The sequence below is a fragment of the Chenopodium album genome, chromosome 19 (genome assembly GCF_948465745.1).
Source record: "Chenopodium album chromosome 19, dcCheAlbu1.1, whole genome shotgun sequence".
Lineage (NCBI taxonomy): Eukaryota > Viridiplantae > Streptophyta > Magnoliopsida > Caryophyllales > Amaranthaceae > Chenopodium > Chenopodium album.
In genome coordinates this window covers 28,766,799-28,790,597 of record NC_137852.1, presented here as the reverse complement: position 1 = coordinate 28,790,597, position 23,799 = coordinate 28,766,799, and the positions used below count along the sequence as shown (strand labels likewise).

The 23,799-nt window shown below is 38.4% G+C and overlaps 1 protein-coding gene and 1 non-coding gene across 2 annotated transcripts; both read left to right on the top strand.

Moving 5' to 3' along the window:
* The first annotated feature begins 1,853 nt into the window (after positions 1–1,853).
* On the top strand, positions 1,854–1,959 carry LOC145596282 (small nucleolar RNA R71). Its single transcript, XR_014103135.1, has one exon. It is a non-coding gene; the product is annotated as a small nucleolar RNA R71 (small nucleolar RNA).
* Positions 1,960–11,742: 9,783 nt separating this feature from the next.
* LOC145595300 (uncharacterized) lies at positions 11,743–14,528 on the top strand. The gene is made up of 3 exons (XM_081651689.1): positions 11,743–12,029; positions 12,668–12,982; positions 13,952–14,528. The coding sequence occupies exons 2-3, from the start codon at positions 12,853–12,855 to the stop codon at positions 14,275–14,277; spliced, it is 456 nt and encodes a 151-aa protein (XP_081507815.1). The 5' UTR covers positions 11,743–12,029; positions 12,668–12,852; the 3' UTR covers positions 14,278–14,528.
* Positions 14,529–23,799: the final 9,271 nt, after the last annotated feature.

Sequence of the window (23,799 nt, the reverse complement as noted above, 5' to 3'; positions counted from 1 at the left end):
CCAAAAACTAACTATCAAATTCAATCCAAAACTAAAACAAAAAACTAACTTTCTAAAAATAGGTAGAAATAACTATATATACAAGGAGGAGGTCGGTAATGACGCCCAAAAATAGACCCTCGTAAGTGCGGGCGCTCGGAGGAGGAAGAATGGCGCGCACAGGACACACCCAGGCAGGTGCGCCCGCACGCACCTGTTGTGCAGCCGCACACGACCAATGTGCGGCCGCACACTCCCTTAGTGCGCCCGCACATTGCTGGGTTTCCCCCCTTCTCCTCTTCGTCCTAGCTCAAGTGGTGCACGCATCCAGGATGATGATGATGGAGGACAAAGTGGGCAGAAACTTCCTTGAATTTCTTGAAGAGTAAAAGCCATGAGTAAGGCATAAACAAAGCCTTGAAGCTTGCCCCTTGGATCCACCTTTGACTTGGAACTTCTTGCACCTTCTTTAGGCATAAAAGCAATGAAAACTCGTAGAGAGGAAGCTCGGGAATTCTTGGACAATCAATTACCACCTACAAGCAAAAGATAAAAGCAAGTAAAAGAGAAAAATAACAAGTAAACTAGAAAAAGACATGAAAAAGAGAAACTAACTACAAAAAGCATAAAATGAAGAAAACAAGAATAAAACTAAGGAAAACTAAAGAAAAGAGAGATAAAATGAAATAAAAATCATCCAAAAAGGAACCAAATGAGTGCCAAAAATGTCACTCATCATGTTGTCACGCATACAAAGGTTTTGGGTTGACTCCTTGACTAGGGATAGAGGAAGAAGAAGAAGAAGAAGAAGAAGAAGAAGAAGAAGAATTAGAAGCAAGTTGAACAATTTGGGTTTCAAGCATTTTCATATGAGCGTTGGCTCGCTTCTTATCCTCCTCATTTCTCTTCTTTTCCTCCTCATGCATTTTCATGATGGCATCTAGCTTGGCCATCACGGGATCATTAGGAGGGGCCTCAATTTGAAGAGGTTGTTGAGGTGGAGGAAGTTGGGCTTGATGGAAACCCGGAGGCCTATTGGTTTGGGCATAGTTAGAAACATTTTGGCCCCTATTGCCTCCGGTGCCTTGGTTGGGAACATTGCTTTGTCGATTGTTTCCTATGTTACCTTGATCACCAAAATTTTGATTTTGATGGTCATGGTATCGGGAGTTGGGTTGTTGTTTTTGATAGTCATACCCCCTTTGGTTAGAGTAGCTTCTTCCATTGAAATTGGAAGGGCCTCCCCCACCATGTTATTGGTTACCATAACCACCACAAATTTGGTTCCAACCACGGTTTCCACCTTGATTCCAATTCCCCATTTGATTGGAGTTTGGCCTCAAGTTCCCTACATTTTCCATTCTAGGAGCAAAATTCATAGCATTGACATCTTCTACATTATCATCATGTTCATAGGGAGGGGGTTGAACTTCACAAGCATACACACAATGGGAGGTATCATGATCATAGGTTTCACAATTTGAGCAAAACATGCATCCTTGAGGCATTTTATTATAAGAAGAGGGGGAAGAAGTGGTCATATACCACTGCCTCCCTTGGTTGAAGGGGAGGTATTACCATGAGGGTTGGACCTTTCTTTCATCATTTCGTCCATTTGCTTGGCCATCTTGGAGATTTGGGAAGAAAGGTTGTTGATTGCGTTGGCTTGCTCCAATGCATAGACACCTTTGCTAGAAGTGGCCTCCGTTTCTCCTTCACACCAATCATCATAATGCTTTGCGGCCTCCTCTATGATGCATTCCACTTTATCCTCTCCTTTGTTCATGATTGGACCGCCGGCGGCGGCATCTAGGCTTGTTCTCCCTTGAGGTGAGAGACCTCCATAGAAAGTGTGGATGAGTTGATACTTGGGTATCCCATGATGTGGGCATTGACGTTGAAGCTCTTTGTACCGGTCCCATGCCGCACTTAGAGTCTCACCACTCTTTTGGCGAAAACCTTGAATTAAAGATCGAGCCTCGGCGGTCTTCCTATGGTTATAAAACCTCCTCAAGAAAGCCGTAGTTACTTGGTCCCAAGTTGTGAGAGAATTAGGGGGCACCTCCTTCTCTAGCCATTCTAGACCTCTCCCAATTAAAGAAAATGGAAACATCTTGAGGCGGATATACTCTTGAGTCACTCCGTTGGCTTTGATCGTGTCACAATACTTCTCACATTCTTTCAAATGCTCATGAGGGCTCTCAAATTTTCCACCCGAGAATTGTTTCCTCTCTATTAAAGCAATCAAATTGGGCTTGATTTCAAAATTGTTGGCTTGAGTGGTAGGGGTTAGGATCCCACTTTGGGCTCTTAAGGCTTCGGGAGCCCCAAGACGACTCAAAGGTGTATTCTCTCCCATTTTAGAACCTTCTTCACTTTCGGACTTAAAGATTGAAAAGGGGTTAATTTCCAGACTTGATGGCGAATTAGGGCTATCTAAGTCTTCACTTGAGGGTGAAGATGGTGGAGTATCTTCCAATTCTCTTACTCCTTCTTTCGTTGGGGTGTGAGAATTTCTACTCCTTGCTCTCGCTTCTCTTCGAAGTAAGGGCAAAGATCTTTCTAGCTCCGGATCGATGGGAATCAAAGACCTTGAGCGATTTCGTCCTCTGTTCATACAACAAAGCTAAGGAGAACGTAAGCACAGACAAGTAACAAGTAGTAGCAAATACTAACAAACAAGGAATAAGATAGTCTCAAATAAAGTAATGAAAAAGCAATGGAAGCCGTCTCCCCGGCAACGGCGCCAATTTGACAAGGGAATAAACACGTCGTCAATTTGTCTATCCCTAGATCAAATATAATTTATACACCTAAACAAACCTAATTCAAGTATAAGGCAAGCATAGGGGTCGAACCACAAGGAGACATGCATAAACACCACATTCACTACTTAATACTTAAGCTACCTCGGAACAAGAAGTGTGAATAACTAAGAGATTAAACTAGAGATTAAGAATGGTTAAAAATCAATATAACTAAGAACCAAGGGAAGTAGGTAGATGTAGTTGCCATTTGATCATGTAATAACACGGAAGCAAAGAAATGGTAAACTAAGCATGCAAGAATATCGAATTAAAGCTCAATCTAGCCGCCTTCCGGGGTTAATCAATTTCTCCTAACATAGCCTCTATGTTTCCACACTAGAACCATATATTAGAAGGTGCAATCAAAGAACTATCGATAGCAATGAACCTTAACTAAGTCAACTTCCGTTTCTTGTTAGCAAAGATTCACCTTTAATCAACTAATAATGTGCACTTGCAAGAAGATTAAAGAATATCAAACATACAAAGACTTTAATCACCATTAACAAAACCCCAACATCATAAGCATGAATCAATCAACAACTACACCATCCCCACACCCTTGGCTAGGTGACTACTCACAAACCATATTGAAGACAATATCAATCATCGAATCAATAAGCTCAACATGATCAATAAGCAAAGAAGGAAAATCAAAATAAGCAAACAAAACTAAATACAAAAGTAAAGAAAGAGAGTAAGAGATTGCTCATTAATTGAAGATGAAGATTTACAAAGATTCAATCAAGCTCCTTCTTCAATATCCAAGTTCATCAATGGAAATCCACACTTTCTCTCTCTACTAATGAAGTTTCTCTCACTAAATTAGGGCTAAAATGTTTCTAAGTAATGATAGATCATCCACTAATCTCCCTATGACCTATATATATCGGTCCTTTAAAAGATACAAAAATACGAAATAAAAAGACTGCAACTCAACGGTGCGCGCCCGCGCAGAAGTTGTGTGTGCACCCTCGCAGATCTTGTGCGCCCGCAGATCTGTGGGTACGGAGAATTAAACCCACGGATGCGCGCCTTCTCCCAGCAATACTGCGCGCCCGCGCTTGAGGAGTGTGCGCCCGCACACAAGGCGCATGCAACTCTCTGTTTTGGTTCTGCTTCTGCTGCTGTTCTGTGCGGGTTCTCCCAGGGCTGCGCGCCCGCACACATCAAGGTCGCGCGCCCGCACACAAAGCACGCACAAGGCGCATAAATCTTCTGTTTGTGTTCTGTTCTTGGAGCATTCCTGCGCGGGTTCTCACAGTGCTGCGCGCCCGCACACAGGGGAGTTTGGGGGTGAATTACTCTTCTTCCAATGCCTCAAAAACAAAGAAAACAAGGAGAAAGGAAAACAAAGAAAATAGGAATAAAAAGGAGAGAAAAGGGGGAAAACAAGCTACAAATGGGTGGGAAAAACCCGTAAAGAGAACACTAAATTGTGGCATAAATTGCCACTCATCAGTGGACATGGCGCGTACGAGGCAAACGTACGATAAACATGCCGAGCGTAACCCGGACAGCAGCTTGGTGAATCCTTTAGTCCCCTATGATCCGAACAGCACGTATCCTGAGAACCCTACCACAAAGACCACAAACACCGCCACAAACACGTCGACCACTGAGAGTGCTCAGTGGTCGAGGTGACCACTTCTTTTGAGGAGAGCCAAAACCAAAAGGGCACCTCTACTTCTAGACGGGAGCCGAACGTAATCTGAGCCATTTTTACTAGCTCGGTCCTTGGAGCGGACGAGCTCCTTACTTCACTACCCCCGCCTTTCTCCAGAGCAAGGACAACTCAATTTGTCCAAAATCCGCCGCGGTCTTCTACTACGGCCGGCATACAATCTGGCCAAAGTCGGCCTCAGACCTCCAAGTTCGCTGGCTTCCAAAATCAGCCAAACAATTCTTCGGCGCCCGGGAGAACTCTTGCTCCCCCCTTTTCCCAAGCTCTTAGGTCGGGGTGACCTCGAGCCGGTATAGTAATTGCCAAGCCTACTGACTCCCCTCGTCCCGTTCCATTTGGAAATCACAATCCCGGGGTCAGTAAGGATCGAAATGGTAAGGCCCCCTTAGTGCTTGAAGAGCCTATGATGGTCGAGCCACTGCAGTGCTCGATCATTGGTTTTCGTACGAATCTAGGGGTATGTGAAGGAATTATGTCTTTGATAAGTGCAATTACTGGATATATCAAAGATCACTATTATGGAGATAATAAGTTCATTCTATTGGGGCGTCATCCTCTGTTGCTAGACTATGAGAGATGATCTTTGGGCTAGTCAAATAGCCCAAAGCCCTTTAGAATGGATCCTATATTGGTCACACACAAGGGTAATGGGTTAAGCAAGTTAGAGGCCCATTAATGGGCCTCATGAGCAATTAATTAGTCAGAAGTATGATTGGGCTAAGTGTAGTTTGAGTGGGATTAGGAATTGGGCTTGGATTTGGACTTGGACTATTATTTAGAGATATGATCTATACATAATAGTCATGCCTAGGATTGATTAATCAAGTCACAATTAACATACAGTGAATTGTGAATCTAAGCAACCAACATCCAAAAGCCCTCAACCACCCTCTCTCACGCACGCCTCTCTCACTCTCCCCTCTCACCCACGGCCGTCTACCCCTAGTGGCCCACGTGGTGTGGCGAGGTGGTTCTTGGCTAGTTGATCGTTCGTTCATCTTCGTAGAAGGTCGATAGAAGGGTTCTTTCGCGACTAGCTAGCATTAGTGGAGGTCTTAATCTGTGCCCGTGGACCAAGTGGAGGAATCACGTTTGAGGTTCTTTATCTCCCCTTTTTGTTCTTGCTCGATCACCGTGATATCACGCTTCAAAGGTATAATTCTTACTTGTTTATGTGTTATCCATGAGATCCCTGGTTTGGCGCTATGTGAATATGATTTATATTATTTCCGCATTTAGTACCTATAATCTCCTACAGTGGTATTAGTTAGCCTCTTGCATTTACATATATTGAGTGATAGTTCTTTGATAATCCACAATTTTAATTCAATTAGGAGGGAGAATATTTAATTATGGGTCAATTGTTATTTTAAATGTGATTTAACAATATAGAATCATTAAAAGTGTTTAATTTGCTCCATGTTAGCCATAATTTGATCCGAAATTTGCCCCAAAATAATCGAAAAAATTCGAACCCCTAAACCCTAATTTTCGAAAATTTCGAATCTTAGCCCTAATTTGTGAAATTTTGTGTTTATTTTTGATTTATTTCGATGGTAATATGTATAAGGAATTTAATCTATTTGATTACATATTAAAATTATGAATTTTTCATGATCAAATTATTTAATTTAAATGTTAAATTAAATTGGGGATTAATTTCATCAAGAACCCTAATTTCAAAATTGAATATGATTTAGTTTTGGAATTACTTGGACCACATAAAGTTTAATTTATTTTACAAAAAAAATCTGTTTTGTTTTAATTAATTAAAATCAATAAAAAAAAGGGGTGAAATTACAGCAGCAACCACCGCGGCTGGGTGGCGCTGCCACGGCGGTGCTGCTGCTGGTGGTCTAGGAGGGAGGGGCGGGGCTGGGATGAGGCAGCAAGGGGGCAGCGCAGCAGTGCACCACCCCGTTGCGTGTGCTGCTGTTGCTGTTCTTGCGTCACTGCAGGGGCAGCGCACACCGCAAGGTGTGCGGCCATCGTGGCTGGCTTCGGCTAGCCACACCACGGTGGCTGACGCAATTTTTTTTAAAAAAAAATTAATTTATTTTGATAAAATCAGATTTCAAATTTTTTAAAAAATGATAAGTTTTAATTTTGAAAAGATAATTAACAAAATTAAAGTTGTTATTTTTGTTAAGTTTGGATAATTATGGAGCAAAAGATTCTATTTGGATAATAATTGATAAAATAATATGATTATCCCCATGATTATTTATGGATAATAATAATTGATTTAAAATATGTGATTGGTTAGTAATTAGGATAGAATTTCCTGAAGTGAATTGCTAAATACCGCCAACGTTTTTTATCAAATCGCCAACAAAAGTGATGAAGGGACAAAATTACTCTTACTCATCCCCACTTTGCTTTCTCTCTCCTAAAGTCCTAAGTCTATCAAGCCACATACTCGATCGTCAACCACCGCCCACTCACCACGACCACCACCACCCACTGCACCATCACTGCCCACAACCAACACCACCCACTACACCATCATCGCCAACAACAACCAAGAGGGCAAAAGCTACCAGAATTCATTTTAACTTGCAATAATCTCCTTCTATTTCCGGCAACCACCAACAGCGGGCAGCAGTCAACCACCATCAGAAAATCGATGACCCACCACCTTCCCTCATTGCGTGGGAAGGTGGTTTTTTTATTCCCGGAGACCAGTCCAACCGACGCTCAAAAACGGTCGCCCGGGATGGTAATCGGTTTCCAGCGCCGGTTGACCAAGGTAATCGGCGTCCAAAACCGGGTTACCATCCCAGGTGACCAGCGTCCAAAACCGGTTACCGTGGTGTTTAATCGGTTTTGGGTGCCGATTGTGTGTGCCGGAGGTTTTTTTTTAAAAAAGATCGGAGGTACTGTCCATCCTCCGATTGTCGCCGCCACTGACGTTCCACCTCCGACGTATTGTGACGTGGGGAAAACTATGTCGTTGAACTAATCCTCCCTACGGTCAAACAAATTTATAATCACTCAACTACCTAAATACAAGTATAGAGGTAAATCAAGGGTCGAACCACTAGGAACGGTTATGTTCAAGTATTTCTAATTAACGCCTAAGCTAGGTCGAAGTCTAAGGTGAAAGGTAGCGCTATTCTACTTCCTAAATCAAGAATCAAACAAATGAAACACTAGGGAATGTGGATCAACATGCATTCATGATAACCAAGCTAATTAGGGAGTCAAGCAATCCAAGCAATGCAAAGACAAATAGTAGGAGCAATTACGGGCATTCAACTAATCATCCTCACACTCTCTAACATAGATTTCTCTAGCGCTAACAATATGAAGAAACATAATCAAATACTCAACTAATTATGATCAAATCGATATCAAGTGGTCATGTCAATCAATTCAATCATGCAATCAATGCTAGCAATCATGGTTAGCTACTCCAATCAAACTTATGCAACATGGAAACCTCTATGAATCAATTTAATCACAACACAAGAACTACTCTAATTCCCAAATCAATCTCAATCCATCAATTACACATGTTTACCCAAACCCTAGCAAGTAAACTACTCAAGAAACATGATCAAATCTACTATCAACTATAGGAAACAAGAATTAACAAAATATCAAGAACAATTACTCTAATCAAACATCAAATATCAAAATCAAACCAAACAAAAATCAAATTAAACAAAGCAATTAAATGAGATAAAGTTTAGAAATGCTCATTGATAATAGAGAAAATCTCAAACACAATTGTCACACTTGCATCTTCAATCTCTCAATCACCATTGAAATCTCTCACTTTCTCTCTCTAAAACTACTCCTAAAATAGCCTAATCTAGAGAGAGAAGCTCTCAGCCTAAGAGAGAGAAAACTAAGCTAATTACAAATAGAATAAAAGTTTGATACTAATTATCCCCCAAAAATGGGTATATAAACTAAGCTAAGAAAAATAATAAAAGAAGGGAAATAAAATAAAATAAACTAAGAAAAGGAAAAATAGAAATAAGAAGGGAAAATAAATTAAGAAAAGAAATAAGAAAGGAGAAAAGGCAAAGAAATAAAAATAAAAGAAAAACAAAAATAAACCCAAAATCCCACAAAACACATCAGACCCCTGTCTTCCTCTAATTCGATTTGGCTGCTCTAATATGGGGTTTGATCCCCTACTTTGCGCTTCACCAAATTAAACCAACAACCATCATCATCAAATCACCACCGCTCATCATCATTGAAAATTGGCATCAAGAAAACACCACCGTTCGATCTTCATTAACAACCACGTGCAAAGCTCGTGATATGGTTCAAAATTAACCCATAAAGCCGCGCCCGCGGTGGTCTAAGCCGCGCCTTCTCCATAGCCACCGCATCCGCGGGAAGACCTCGGGACAACCGCGGCTACTTACTGCCTGATTTGTGACATCGAGCCCGCGTCCGCTCCTCTCACACCCGCGTCCTCGGGGAATTTCAATTGAATTGGGGGAAATGAAGGAGGTTGCGAGAGTGGTGGCGGTTTTGGGTGGTCTTGCGGCTGTGGTTGCTGTGGGATTTTGGTGGCTGATTTGGTGGGAGATTTGGAGGGGCAGCAGGATCTGCTTGCGTGGCTGTTTGTGGTGGCGGAAATGGAGTGCAGCAGGTGGTTGATTTGTGTGGCTGCGATTGTTTTTGTGAGGTGGTTTGCGGGATTTGTTGTTGTGTGTCGCGTGTGTGGTGGCTGGCAGAATTAAGGAGCAGGGAGGTGGCTGTTGTTGTTGCGATGTGTGGTGGAGATTGATGGTGGTTTTGGAAGTGGCTTGTGCTGAGGGTTGCGAAGGTGTTGCTGCCATTGCTGTTATTGTTATTGGTGTTGCGAGTGGGTTGCGTGGCTAGTGGTTGTTGGTGGTTGCGAGTGGTAATTGCTTGTGATGATTGGAGGTGGATGGTGTTGGTTGCGGTGATTCAGGGCGGTGGAGAATTGTTGTTGTTTGGTTGCTGTTGGTCGAATGGAAGCAGAGGAAGGTGAGTAATTGTTGTGGATGAACTGGGGAAGCAGGGGAGTGATGAGCAAATAAGTGTGGTGGAGGATTAGGATATGGTGGGGTGTAGGATAAGATGGCAACAAGGGGATAAGATGGCAACAAGGGGATAAGACATGTTGGCTTGTGATCGTTGCAACACTTGATTGACTTTGAACTTAAGACCTCGAAACATCAAGCTTGAATATCGGAATTCCGAATATGACAATGTAACTCGTGTCTTGTCCCGTGCAATCACCTACAAGAACAACCAAACATGAGGAAGAAATAGAAGACAAATAAAATAAATAAAATGAAAATAAAATAAAGTAAAGAAAATGAAATGAAAATAAAATCAAATAAACTAAAATAAAATAAAACTAAATCTATAAAATCTAAAATAAAGATAAAACAACTAAAATAACGAAAATAAAAGAAATACGGGAGAAAATACTAGAAAACCATAGAAAGGTAGAAAAGAGAGAGAAAGCATAAAACCGAGCATTTATTGAGCAAGAAAGCTATGAAAAGAGGATAAAAAAGGACCTAAATGCTCATTAAATGTGTGCCATTTATGACACACATCATATTGCCGCTGTTGCCGTCGACCGTCGCTTCCCTTCATGTGCTGCTGTTAACATTAATGGTGGTTGGGAAGGGGTGGTTGGGGTCCTTATGACTTTATGAGTGATGAGAGCGGAAAAAATAAAAGAGAAAGAGGAAGGTGGGTGGGTGGGGTGTAGTAAGGGTATTGGTGTCTATTCACCTTAAATGTTGGCGGTTTTGATAAAAAATGTTGGCGGTATTTAACACCCTCCTTCCTAAATTAGTTAGGATAATCATGGAAAGTAAATATGATTTATCTTCCATAATTCAAATAAGATTTGATTCTATTTCATACCTAAATTAAAATATATGATATTTTATGATTGGTCATGAATAATATATGATATTATCTAATTACAGTAATTAATTAAAATATGAGATATTTATAGCCATGTTTCCTTTATTGTGAACATTTGATGTTGTAGTTTAGGAAAGCATGATGAGTGATTTATTATATGGCACTTTATAATAAATGATATTGTTTATTGCTATATATATAGACTAGTATGACCCAAAGATTCTAAATACGATCTGCGCATCGTGATGTATTTTTGTAATCTAAATACGGTCTGCGTACCGTTAAGTATTTTTGTAATTTATTTTATTTTATTTAAGTAGTAGATAGAATAGAATAAAATTACAGCTGTAGTTGATCCAAAAGCTAATGAAGTGAAGGCCCAATGGAGCAAGATGGATGAGATCCATGAAGGTTCAAGTGGGAGCATTTTGCTTTATTAGTTTTCTTAGGATTAAGGGGCCATACTATGTCATGTTTTATTGCATTAGTAGATTATGCATGTTTAGGTTTATTTATGATGCTTGATGATGCGCTAGAGTTCACTATATAATCACAACATAATAAATCTAGATCCCAGTAATATTGAGGCAGCTTTTCCAATTAAAAACCCAATGAAACTTTTGACATTTATGATAGGTCATGCCAAAGCCGGGCATCATAATTTTCATTGGGGAGTGGGGGTAAGACAAATTCTACACTTTTAATTGGTTATACTCAACAGGGTTACCTAAAGATAAATTTTAGAACCTTGAAGCTAAGGGTAATAATTAAACATGTGATGATTAATTATTCAACCAAGAATTACAAGAGTTGTAATCAGTAACGAGTTTACTCACCTTGAAAATGTAATGGTTGATGGCAGGGCCAAAGTCCGGTTAATTACTGCACAAATAAAGGATCTTGGAATCATATTATTCAATAGGGATCATTTAATATTGAATAAGTGCTTTAAAGTTACCAATAAATTCTAAAATTACTTGTGCACTAGTGGAAAAAATCTCATTCGTAACAGGCTATTCGTAACGGGCAAAGCTTTGCCCGTTACAATTAAGATATTTGTAACGGGTAAAATCGTGTCCGTTACGAATACTGATTTATTTGTAACGGGCAAAATAATGTCCGTTACGAATACGTATGTAATTGTAACAGACAAATTAATGCCCGTTACAAATAAATACGTATTCGTAACGGACACTATTTTGCCTGTTACGGATATTATATTACACGTAACAGACATATTGTGCCCGTTACAAATGCCCAAACTTGGCCCAACGAATGAGAGGAGCCCAGTACTTAGCTTTTTAGGGTTTCACCCAAATTCCCAAACTGTGCCGTCATTCGCCTCTTTCTCTCTCATCAGTCCCTCACTCCCTTTCTCTCTCTCCTCTCCTCTCCTCTCCTCTCCTCGATCTTCTCTCCTCCTCGTAATTCAACAATCTTCCCCATCTATCTCAGGCCCTCTCTCGTCTCATTTCAAAATCAGGACCTCTCTCCTCTCCTCCATCAATCTTCCCCTTCGATTGGAGAAAAACAGCGAGATGGAACGACAAGAGAGAAAAATGGTTAAATTGACGGGGGTTGAGACGCCGGATCTCCTTCAATCCGCCCTTCCACCGCCTTCCTTCACCGCTTCTCCTTAATCTCGCCCGCAATTCTCGCCGCCTCTCTTTCACTAACCCTAGGTACCAATTTTTCAATTTAATGATTATTATTTTTTATGTTTGAATTTCTGGATTCGTTTTAATTTTTTTAATATACGGGTTTGTTTGATCTAATTTGTGTGACTTGTTTTGGATGATTGATGGGTTTGTGTTAATTTTGCTAGATATTTTGTTGTGTATATTAGTTAATTTAAACATTTGAAATCACCTGTTTTTTTTTATATATACATATTTGATTAGTTTTTTTTTTTTTATTTATTTCATTGATTTTGATCTATTTGTTGTGCTCAATTTCTGTTTTTACTGGATTTATTAATTTAAACAGTTGAAATCAGTTAGGAAATTTTGAATTGATTGATTAATAAACTAAATTTTCAGGGTTTGTGATTTTGTGTTTCGAATCCTTGTTTTTGTTGTAAAGTTTAAAAATTTTACTTGATTTGGAATTTTATGGTTTATCATGTTAGGGTAATGATCTGTTTTTATATATGTAATGTTGCAAATTGATAGCTTCTGCTGGTTTGTTCTTCTAATTAGGTTAAAAAAAGTAGTGTGTTTTGTTTAATTATCATAATTCATGTTATATTTGAGATTTTAGGGAGGAATTTAGTATATAGTTGAATTATTAGTGATGATTTTGTGAAATGGATGGTGTACAGGTGGGAAGAAATTTAAGAAGCCACGTCATCCTTATGAGAAGGAGTGACTGGATTCTGAGTTCACCATGCTTTGAGCCGTAACTGTAATGCTGCTAGGCATCTTCTTACTCTAGATGAGAAGAACCCTCGCCGTATCTTTGAGGGAGAAGCTCTTTTGAGGAGGATGAACAGGTACGGGCTATTAGATGAAGGACAAAACAAGCCAGATTACACGTTGGGTCTTACCGTTGAGAACTTTTTGGAGATGTGTCTTCAGACCCTCATCATCAAGTATGGTATGGCCAAGTCTGTTCACCATGCTAAGGTGCTTATCAGGTAGAGGCATATTAAGTATCATATTTGAATCCCTTGTTACGTTTTAATTACAATTATTGATTGTTTTTTGATGTGCATTGCTTGATGTTCTTACTCTCAACTTATCTATTATTTAACATATGAGTATGCGATTACCTGTATGTTGTATCTTTTGGTGTCAAATTGTCATCAGTGTTATATAATCTTCAAATATGATCTTCTATGCTGATGAATGGCTTGTATACTTGTTTGGACTTGTCAATGTAATTATAAATGCCATCTATATGTCTGAAACAAGATGAAGAATTATTAGTGCACTTGGTTACTCTCACGATTTATACACAAGATGAGACGGTCTTGTGAGAGCTTTTGATTTTTGATAGCTTGTTGGTTTGCTAATGTTGTTGCTGCCGTTGTCTTTCTAAGTTGTAACAAGATTTAGGAATGTTGCTTCATTGAATTCATTGTTATTGCTGATGCAAAACTAGTGCATTTATTGATCGGTTTAAACAAGGATTAGATGTCTTAGTCCTAAGTCAAAATAGTCACTTTGCAGCATTACTTTTATTCAAGGAGTAATTATAAAATTAAAAAGCGGGTTGGTGGGAAACAGATTTGAGTTCATCATATATTCTTGTGAGTTTTGCTCAGTTAGTTTAGGACTTTAGGTTCATGATTTTTTTGACCTTAAGTATCTGTGAAAGCCCATGATAAATGAACACTAGCTGTGGTTTGCAATTGTTAGAATTTTGGTGTACTATTTTTAAGTGGAGAAAAGCTGCTGATTGAATTATCGGGTGCATAGTAAATTATAATTGGGGGACATATCAGTCAAACATCTGTATGTGATGTGTATTGATCTATTACTTTTACTTTTTTTATTTTTATTTTGTTTTTTAATGCTTTGTCCTAGATATTAGGCAGCCATTTCCTAATATCTTTCTCTGTATCATATTATGTATTATTGTCCTAATCTCATGTAATATACAGGGGAGGTTTTCTATCCAGATTGGACAGCTTTCAAGTTCAAGCAAGTGACCTGTCTGGTAGTTCTTTGGAAAACAGTCCTCATATATAGTTTTAGAGATGATCAAACTCAGGCTAACAACACAAATGAGGGCATTGACAGTACTTATGTACCAATTGATCCTTATATTGAGGTTCTTGATGGTGCTCAAGTACACAATGAGCTTGCAAATGAGATCCTAGATGATGCTCAACAAAATGAGTCTGCAAATGAGATCCTTGGTGGGACTTGTGAACAAAGTGATGTTGAAGGAAATGCTGGTGTTGGTCCATGTGCTGATGTAAATTAGTCAAGAGAAGGCAGTGGGCACATTAATTTACAACAGTTGGAAGTTCAAGCTGAAATGACGCTGGAGCTTGCCTCAGATGCGGAGAATATATCAGAGACAGTTACTAGTGGGCTTGCTGTAGGTTTTCGGATTTATTGTCATTAGCATTTTTAATTTTACAAGATTCTATGAATTTTTTAAGATGTAAATTTAAAATTTGGTGTGCAATATTTTGATAATATTTGTATGCCTTTGTGGCATGGAAATCAGTATTTGGGTTTTTATTTGTTAATTATTATAAATGATAATTTGAGATGTCAATGGAAAAGGAAAAGGGGTATTTGTAACAAGCTCAAAGGTGCCTGTTACAAATACCCCTAATATTTTGATTTTTCAAGACATTATTCGTAACGGGCAGTCAAAGTGTCCATTACAAATAACTGGCTATTTGTAACTGGCAGTCAACCTGTCCGTTACAAATACCTGGCTATTCGTAACGGGCAGTCAACTTGTCCGTTACAAATACCTGATTATCCGTAACGGGCACTTAACTTGCGCGTTAAAAATACTTGGCTATTCGTAACGGGCACTTAACCTGCCCGTTACGAATAATATTTCTATCCGTAAAGGCGGTATTTGTAACGCCCGCTGCCCGTTACGAAAAGCCTATTTTTGCCCGTTACGGATAGGCTTTTTTCCACTAGTGGTGGTACTTTAATTTTGTTAAACATAATTATTGAATTTTGCCTCGTTTTGTTTTTGTTTGTAGATTAATAACCTATATGACATCACAGATTTACCTATGAAACTTAATTTAAGGCTAAATCTCATAAACTACAGGCAATGGGAGGGCGAATTGAGAAATGTTCTCACAAGCCACAAACTTGAAGCTCGTCTGTATGTACCCATTGAGAACAAGTGTGCTCTTGGTCAGGATCCTGAAATGCATGCGAAATTAGTTTTGGATGCTGTAGGCGTCGCTCGAAGTGCGCCTACGTTAAAGCATGGTGTGAATATGCTTGGCACTCATAGGAAGTGGGAATTGACATAACGATTAGGGACAACGATTAGGGACAAATAAAGTAGGGAGCCGCCAACAAGTTTTTAAGGAACTTGTAAACCGTTCACGGATCATTTTAAGGCAACCACGAAAAGGGACAACGATAGGCAACAACGATTGACCCGTGAAGGTTACACCCCATTCATAATCCATGATATTACTAACTCCATATGGTTCGAAACCACGAAAGAAGGATCGGGGATGATGGTACGAAGTGAGTCATGGAGTCACATTCGCCCGTATTAGCCTCTACTCGATTCTAATTGTGAAAAGTATTCCTGTGATCTCAAAGGCATACAAACAAAATATTCAATTTGCTCCAAACTATTATTAAGCTAAATTGGTTTAATATTAATGCAACACATAATTCTACAATATCGTGATCACTTGATTTAATAACAAGATTTAAGGAACCTAAACCGGTTGTCCAAATTATCTTATTAAGCGTTATTTTCAATTACATATTCCCTTTAAACATGCAATATGGTGATCAATAAATAATAATAGAATAAACATTAATATTGGAAGCAATCTAACAATAATAGCGTTAGTCAAATCAAATAATAATCCTCATCATGATATTAGCAATAAGAAATAATAATAAGGGTAATTAAGTGATTAATTACTCACTTTCCGCGTTTCCTTGAAATTGCTACATCATGAATAAATTGTTAGTAACTTCAATAAAAATATAAATCAAATGAAAATTAAATTAAATAAAAGGTAGAGTTGATTTGGTCCAAACCCTCAGTTAATTCTACCTTTCACGCCTTGGTTTAAGTATAGAACTTCGGGTATTGTATGGACTCCTTAGAGTGCTTAAGGGATATAAAATGAGAGAATAGGGTGGCTAGAATTTAGGCTAGAGCAAGAGAGAGGGGAGAGAAAAATTTTGGTGTAGAAGAGAGAAAGAGAGAAGGATTTGATGATCAAGCTTGTTGATGATTGAAAAAGGGGAGATATGACCTCTATTTATAGGGAAAAAAGAGAGGGTCGAATCAAGAAAAGATAAGAATTCGAATCGGATAAAACTCTTGCGATAGACAGCAGTTTTTGCGGTTTTTGTTTTTATCATATCTTTTGATCCAGAAATTGGAATAAGATGAATAAGATGTAGTTGGAAAGATCTTGAAGTCTACTTTTTAACCCAATTATAATCAGATTAAAATATTTTGTAGAATAAAAGATATTGCCGAAATAGTGGGACGGTGTCAGTTTTGGATAGAGTTTCGTATTTCTTTTATATCTTTTTCGTTATAGCTCGTAATTAATATTATAATATATCATTGGAAAAATAATTTCAAGAGCTATCCAACCATATAAAAATTAGATAAAAACAGTGAGGCACGAAAATAATATCTGTCAATCTTTGAACGTGTTTCAATTCGAATTAAATTAGGACTTTAAAAAATAAAAGTTTTTTTCAATTTCAAATGCTTTAATCTTATCTCTTCAAAAAGATAATTAAGATATTTTAGAAACTTATAGAAGCTTCCAATTAATCCTAATTAGTTTAGGAATGAGATTAAATCCTTTGGACCCTCCACATGATCATTGGGTCGTAGGTAAGGTGGGCTTAAGTTCGGCTTAGATTCACTTTAGTATTTTAGCCATAACTTATTCGTTATAACTCGGATTTGGGCTTATAATACATCGTTGGAAAGCTCTTTTCAAGCCCTATACAAATATTTAACAATTGGACCCAGATTATGGACCAAAATAAACTGATATAAACGTTTTTATAAAAAGGACACGAAATGAATGATTTTAATGGACACGAAATGAATTATTTTGGGTTTAAAGGCACGAAATGAGGAAAATAAATTATGGTTTGGTGAAATGGGTTAGAAATTGGGTTGGTTTATGAAATGTATTGGGAATGAACATGGATTTAAGCACTCTAAAGATTACATACTCAACCCGACCAATAATGGCGGTGAAGAGTTGTTCATCATCGGGTTTGGTTTTGGGGAGACATTTTTAGGTGTCTACAGAAGCCCCCACTTTGACTGAGTTTGTAGAAACAACAGTTTCGAAAACGATAGTCAAAGTAGTCGATAGGGACGGAGAATGATTTAAGACGTTCTGCGATCATAAATCACTCTGTATACGCCGATACCTGCAGAAAAATGTTAGTTCCACAAATAAAAGAGTAAAGGGATAGAATGCGTATCTGACACCAGTGTATTGGTGACAAATGAGTTTGGTAGCTTCCTATGCTTGAAGGAATCCACCGAATGATACTTTCCATGCTTGAGGACAGATGATGTTGGCAGTTTTCTATGCTTGAAGAAACCCACCGGTTTAGATACTTTCCATGCTTGAGGAAAGTCGACAGATGACAATTTTCCATGCTTGAGGAAAAACTTGTCTGATGATGAAATTGCAAGTCTCTGTGTATCGAGAACCTTGCGCCGTAAAATGATGATGGTTCGATTGTCCCCGAACGTGGGCTGTAGTTGGTCCGCTTGTCCCCGGACGTGGGCTGTGGATGGTCCGCTTGTCCCCGGACGTGGGTTGTAGATGATCCGCTTATCCCCGGACGTGGGCTGTAGTTGGTCCGCTTGTCCCCGGACGTGGGTTGTTGATGGTCCGCTTGTCCCCGGACGTGGGCTGTAGATGGTCCGCTTGTCCCCGGACGTGGGCTGTAGTTTGTTCGCTTGTCCCCGAACGTGGGCTGTTGATGGTCCGCTTGTCCCCGGACGTGGGCTGTAGATGGTCCGCTTGTCCCCGGACGTGGGCTGTAGATGGGCTGTAGTTTGACTTGACATGACATGTGTATGACTTGTGATTGTGTGTTTGTGTGTATGTATGATTTAAGTGTGTGTGCAGACACAAGCAAACGAAGATGCAAAAGCAACAATTTTCCGTCATTTTTGTCATGAGTGGAGGGTACCGACTTTCTCCCGAAAAAGAAAGACATGAAAAAGATTTATTTTCGAACTTCCCTCGATGAGAAAATTTTGAAAAAGTTTTTGAACTTCCCCAAAAGAAAATAATGAAAAAGGGGAAGAAGTTTTGAACTTCCTCCTTAAGCAAGACGAAATGAATCGTATGAATTGAATTGCTTGTCTTGAAAACAGTTTATGCATGATGTATGCTCTTTGGCCAGGAGGCTAAGGACAATTGCATCATGTGACACGATAGATGAATGAACTTAGGTTATGGAGCTAAGCATCATATATGGTGTAAGAAACGATCTTGAACGCCACTTAGGTCTAGAAGCTAAGCACGTATATAGACGAAGTGATTATTGCATAATGAATGTTGCTTAGGTCAAGGAGCTAAGCACGATATGCTTTGTATGATTAAAAATCATTGACATATAAATGTTACTGAACACATTATGCGATGCGTGAAACAATGAACATTGCTCAGGTCAGGAAGCTAAGCAAGTAAACAATGTTTCTTCTAAAGAATGTTGTCTTGAAAGATGATGACATGCATTGTGTTCAAACAAGATTTCATGATAGAGGGTTCTTAAAGGGAAGGATGATGTGGCTATGTATGTGTGAGTAAAAAGTGTGTGAAAGTGATACTAAGGTTGGCTGCTAAGGTTGTGGTGATGAAAATAGATGTGAGAAGAGTCAAAGATGATGACTCCCGTTAGGTTGGGTAAGCTAAGTGATGTGGGTTCAGGCCCCCCAAGTCTAGCTCTAAATGGGTAGGGGTAAGCATTGAATATTCTTTGACTCGATCATGGATATGAATATGAATGTGGCCGCACCTCAATGTGAGGTTGCCTATGTATCCGTTAGGAATCAGGCCGAACGTAGCTCTAACCGAACTTTGCACAAGTGTATGTACACCTCAAAGAGGTCTTTCAAGGGTTGTAATGTGGTTAAGTTGATGGTTTAAGGAAGAAAGGGATAAAAGGCTCAAGACCTGAGAGAAACCCCTAAGATATGCAATTGTGTATTCGAAAATTTTAAATTCGCAAGTTTTATTTTTCACTTTTTTTTTTTTTTTTTTTTTTTTTTTTGCTCTTTTGAATCAATGTAGGCAGTCCCGGATCATGCGGTCCATCACTCACTTAGCATTCATGTTTCTCAGGCACGGTACCAAGCACTCGATGAGAGACACAATTCGAGACGTGTTCATATCAAAGACATTGGAACACTTGCCTTTAGACATTGTTTTTTTTTTATTTACTTATTCTTTTTTTTTTATTTGAACTTGCTTTTTGAATATAATGTTACACAAATTGCACATCTTCCCATCCCATGGTTAGGTGAATGTGGGTTGAAGAAATTAAGGCTAAACGTTAGATGAGGCTCAAAGTGTGTGATTGAAATGGTTTAAGGGGAATGACAGGGTTGCAAAGGTGCCTCAAATCATTGGTGTACCTTGTGTTTAGTTCGGCGATTTTTTTTTTTTTTGTTTTTTTTTGTTTTTTTTTTTTTTTTTTTGCGAATGACATGATCGAATGCAAAGGAAATAGAGACATAAGGATAAGGAGAACCTATGCTAGACTTATTAGGGAAAAAGGGTTGGAACGAAAGAAGAAAAAAAAAACATGAAATCTTGTATGGAAACTTGTCTTGTGCTTCGTCTTCAAAGATGCTTATGAATAACTTGTTACCGCCAAGAGGGACAAAAAATTTGTTATTGTGTGCTGATGCTTTGATTAGAAGAAAAGAAGGAAGGAATGACGTTCCCCTTATTCTTCCAACTCTTGCCTAGTGATTCTTGAACTCGAGTACTATATATGGAATAAAATGAGCTCACTTAATGCATTGACTCAATACTCGGATTGAAAAGGAAAAGTGTATGAAAGAATTTTCAAAACCAATAGGAAATACTCCACTCATTCCTATTACGACGGAAAATGACTCATGCATGGTCCTAGTATACGATCATAAACAATATAGTGCATAACTCGAAGACAAAGTTTGTGCAACGACTCAACATGTATGATTAGGTAAGTTTATTATGACTCGTGGTATGATCGCATGGCTAGACATGAGGACGTTGTGAAAAACAAAGGACCAAATAGCACGAAAGACGACTAAAAGACAAACTAACTTGATTAATTTTTTCCACTTTTAATGTTTATGCTATTTACTAGGTGAACACGGTCCATTGGCAATCGTTAGTCATAAATAAGATCAACCACAATCATAGACAAAGAACACATGTTAACGTTAGCACAATAAAACACAAGAAACTAGGAAGACGAGTGGAATTCTAGAAGAGTTAGGACTCATGGGTATAAATAAATAAAGATCTATAATCCTATGTTATACGAGTTGACACGGATTAAAGGACTTGGCTAAGACTAGCTTGACACGAAAAGAAAAAATAAAAATAAGAGGTTGCACACTAAAAAGACACCTAAATTAGATAGGCTGTAGTATATTGGTTATAACTTTGTATCAGTGACCCTGATTGGGACGAAACCAACTCCAAATGAAAGAAAGAACTCGGGGCTACAGATCCATAGGTGGCACGACACGTAACTCTTTCTAGAACTCCGGCTATGACCAAAACAAGTTGACTCTTATGTAGGATACGGGAATAAAAATCCGGGTTGACTCAAAAATAAATACTATGACTCGATTCTAATAATAAAAAAAAAAAAAAAAAAGGTTTGATAAGAGAGAAAAAAAAAAGAAGAAAAAAATAAAATAAAAATATGCACACATAAGCACATTGTCACGCATGATGCAATGAAGTTCGCAACCTAAAAGTCAAGTTCTATGTTCCACTATGGTCAAGTTTATTTGGGTGTCAAAGGGTACCATGGTTGAGAGTTTGGACGCGTTAGCAAGGCAGCCTCCCTTGAGGGTGTATGCCAACGGGCGGCTCCGCGAGTTCGTGATGAAATCGAACTCAACTCCATGGTTTGGGTGGATTTAAAAACTCGGATGAACCCTTATTGTCATGAACGTTTTTGGGTTGATAGAGCTTAAATCCCCCGAGCTAGCCACGTACGTAGAATACGTACTATTGTGGAAAAAGAGGTAACCTAAATATGCATATGCATATGTGACAATGCCAATTAAATCGCAGGAATACAATTCAAGAATCTTTCAAGTCTCATCCACTCATCTCAATTAAATACCGATCACTCAAATCGATAAATAACCAAGAATCCTCCCCAGCGGAGTCGCCAAATTGTAGGGGTCGCTCGAAGTGCGCCTACGTTAAAGCATGGTGTGAATATGCTTGGCACTCATAGGAAGTGGGAATTGACATAACGATTAGGGACAACGATTAGGGACAAATAAAGTAGGGAGCCGCCAACAAGTTTTTAAGGAACTTGTAAACCGTTCACGGATCATTATAAGGCAACCACGAAAAGGGACAACGATAGGCAACAACGATTGACCCGCGAAGGTTACACCCCATTCATAATCCATGAGATTACTAACTCCATATGGTTCGGAACCACGAAAGGAGGATCGGGGATGATGGTACGAAGTGAGTCATGGAGTCACATTCGCCCGTATTGGCCTCTACTCGATTCTTATTGTGAAAAGTATTCCTGTGATCTCAAAGGCATACAAACAAAATATTCAATTTGCTCCAAACTATTATTAAGCTAAATTGGTTTAATATTAATGCAACACATAATTCTACAATATCGTGATCACTTGATTTAATAACAAGATTTAAGGAACCTAAACCGGTTGTCCAAATTATCTTATCAAGCGTTATTTTCAATTACATATTCCCTATAAACATGCAATATGGTGATCAATAAATAATAATAGAATAAACATTAATATTGGAAGCAATCTAACAATAATAGCGTTAGTCAAATCAAATAATAATCCTTATCATGATATTAGCAATAAGAAATAATAATAAGGTTAATTAAGTGATTAATTACTCACTTTCCGCGTTTCCTTGAAATTGCTACATCATGAATAAATTGTTAGTAACTTCAATAAAAATATAAATCAAATGAAAATTAAATTAAATAAAAGGTAGAGTTGATTTGGTCCAAACCCTCAGTTAATTCTACCTTTCACGCCTTGGTTTAAGTATAGAACTTCGGGTATTGTATGGACTCCTTAGAGTGCTTAAGGGATATAAAATGAGAGAATAGGGTGGCTAGAATTTAGGCTAGAGCAAGAGAGAGGGGAGAGAAAAATTTTGGTGTAGAAGAGAGAAAGAGAGAAGGATTTGATGATCAAGCTTGTTGATGATTGAAAAAGGGGAGATATGACCTCTATTTGTAGGGAAAAAAGAGAGGGTCGAATCAAGAAAAGATAAGAATTCGAATCGGATAAAACTCTTGCGATAGACAGCAGTTTTTGCGGTTTTTGTTTTTATCATATCTTTTGATCCAGAAATTGGAATAAGATGAATAAGATGTCGTTGGAAAGATCTTGAAGTCTACTTTTTAACTCAATTGAAATCAGATTAAAATATTTTGTAGAATAAAAGATATTGCCGAAATAGTGGGACGGTGTCAGTTTTGGATAGAGTTTCGTATTTCTTTTATATCTTTTTCGTTGTAGCTCGGAATTAATATTATAATATATCATTGGAAAAATAATTTCAAGAGCTATCCAACCATATAAAAATTAGATAAAAACAGTGAGGCACGAAAATAATATCTGTCAATCTTTGAACGTGTTTCAATTCGAATTAAATTAGGACTTTAAAAAATAAAAGTTTTTTTCAATTTCAAATGCTTTAATCTTATCTTTTCAAAAAGATAATTAAGATATTTTAGAAACTTATAGAAGCTTCCAATTAATCCTAATTAGTTTAGGAATGAGATTAAATCCTTTGGACCCTCCACATGATCATTGGGTCGTAGGTAAGGTGGGCTTAAGTTCGGTTTAGATTCAGTTTAGTATTTTAGCCATAACTTATTCGTTATAACTCGGATTTGGGCTTATAATACATCGTTGGAAAGCTCTTTTCAAGCCCTATACAAATATTTAACAATTGGACCCAGATTATGGACCAAAATAAACTGATATAAACGTTTTTATAAAAAGGACACGAAATGAATGATTTTAATGGACACGAAATGAATTATTTTGGGTTTAAAGGCACGAAATGAGGAAAATAAATTATGGTTTGGTGAAATGGGTTAGAAATTGGGTTGGTTTATGAAATGTATTGGGAATGAACATGGATTTAAGCACTCTAAAGATTACATACTCAACCCGACCAATAATGGCGGTGAAGAGTTGTTCATCATCGGGTTTGGTTTTAGGGAGACATTTTTAGGTGTCTACAGATGCACAAAGGGTCAAGTACTTAATACTGGAATCTATTCCAAACTGTTGGTATAATAGGTTCAGACGGTATGAGGTGATCAACTTGTATCAATGTCTTCGTGCTATCTGTAGAGGTGGCATGGGGGCATTGGGTAGTGGAGGTGTCAACGATCCTAATGTAAGAGAGGTTGTTAACTCGATCCCTCAAATTTACTATTCCTGGGCTGACAGTCTAAGGTATGAGACTTACAAGATTCATGGTAAGATAATGGCAAAGAAACTCTTACCTGGTCAGTCAAT

Bases quoted from the DNA above. Each gene is read 5' to 3' on its own strand.
- LOC145595300 (XM_081651689.1), top strand. From the start codon at position 12,853: ATGAAGGACAAAACAAGCCAGATTACACGTTGGGTCTTACCGTTGAGA. The intron at 12,983-13,951 runs GTAGAGGCATAT...TGTAATATACAG, and splicing joins CATGCTAAGGTGCTTATCAG to GGGAGGTTTTCTATCCAGAT.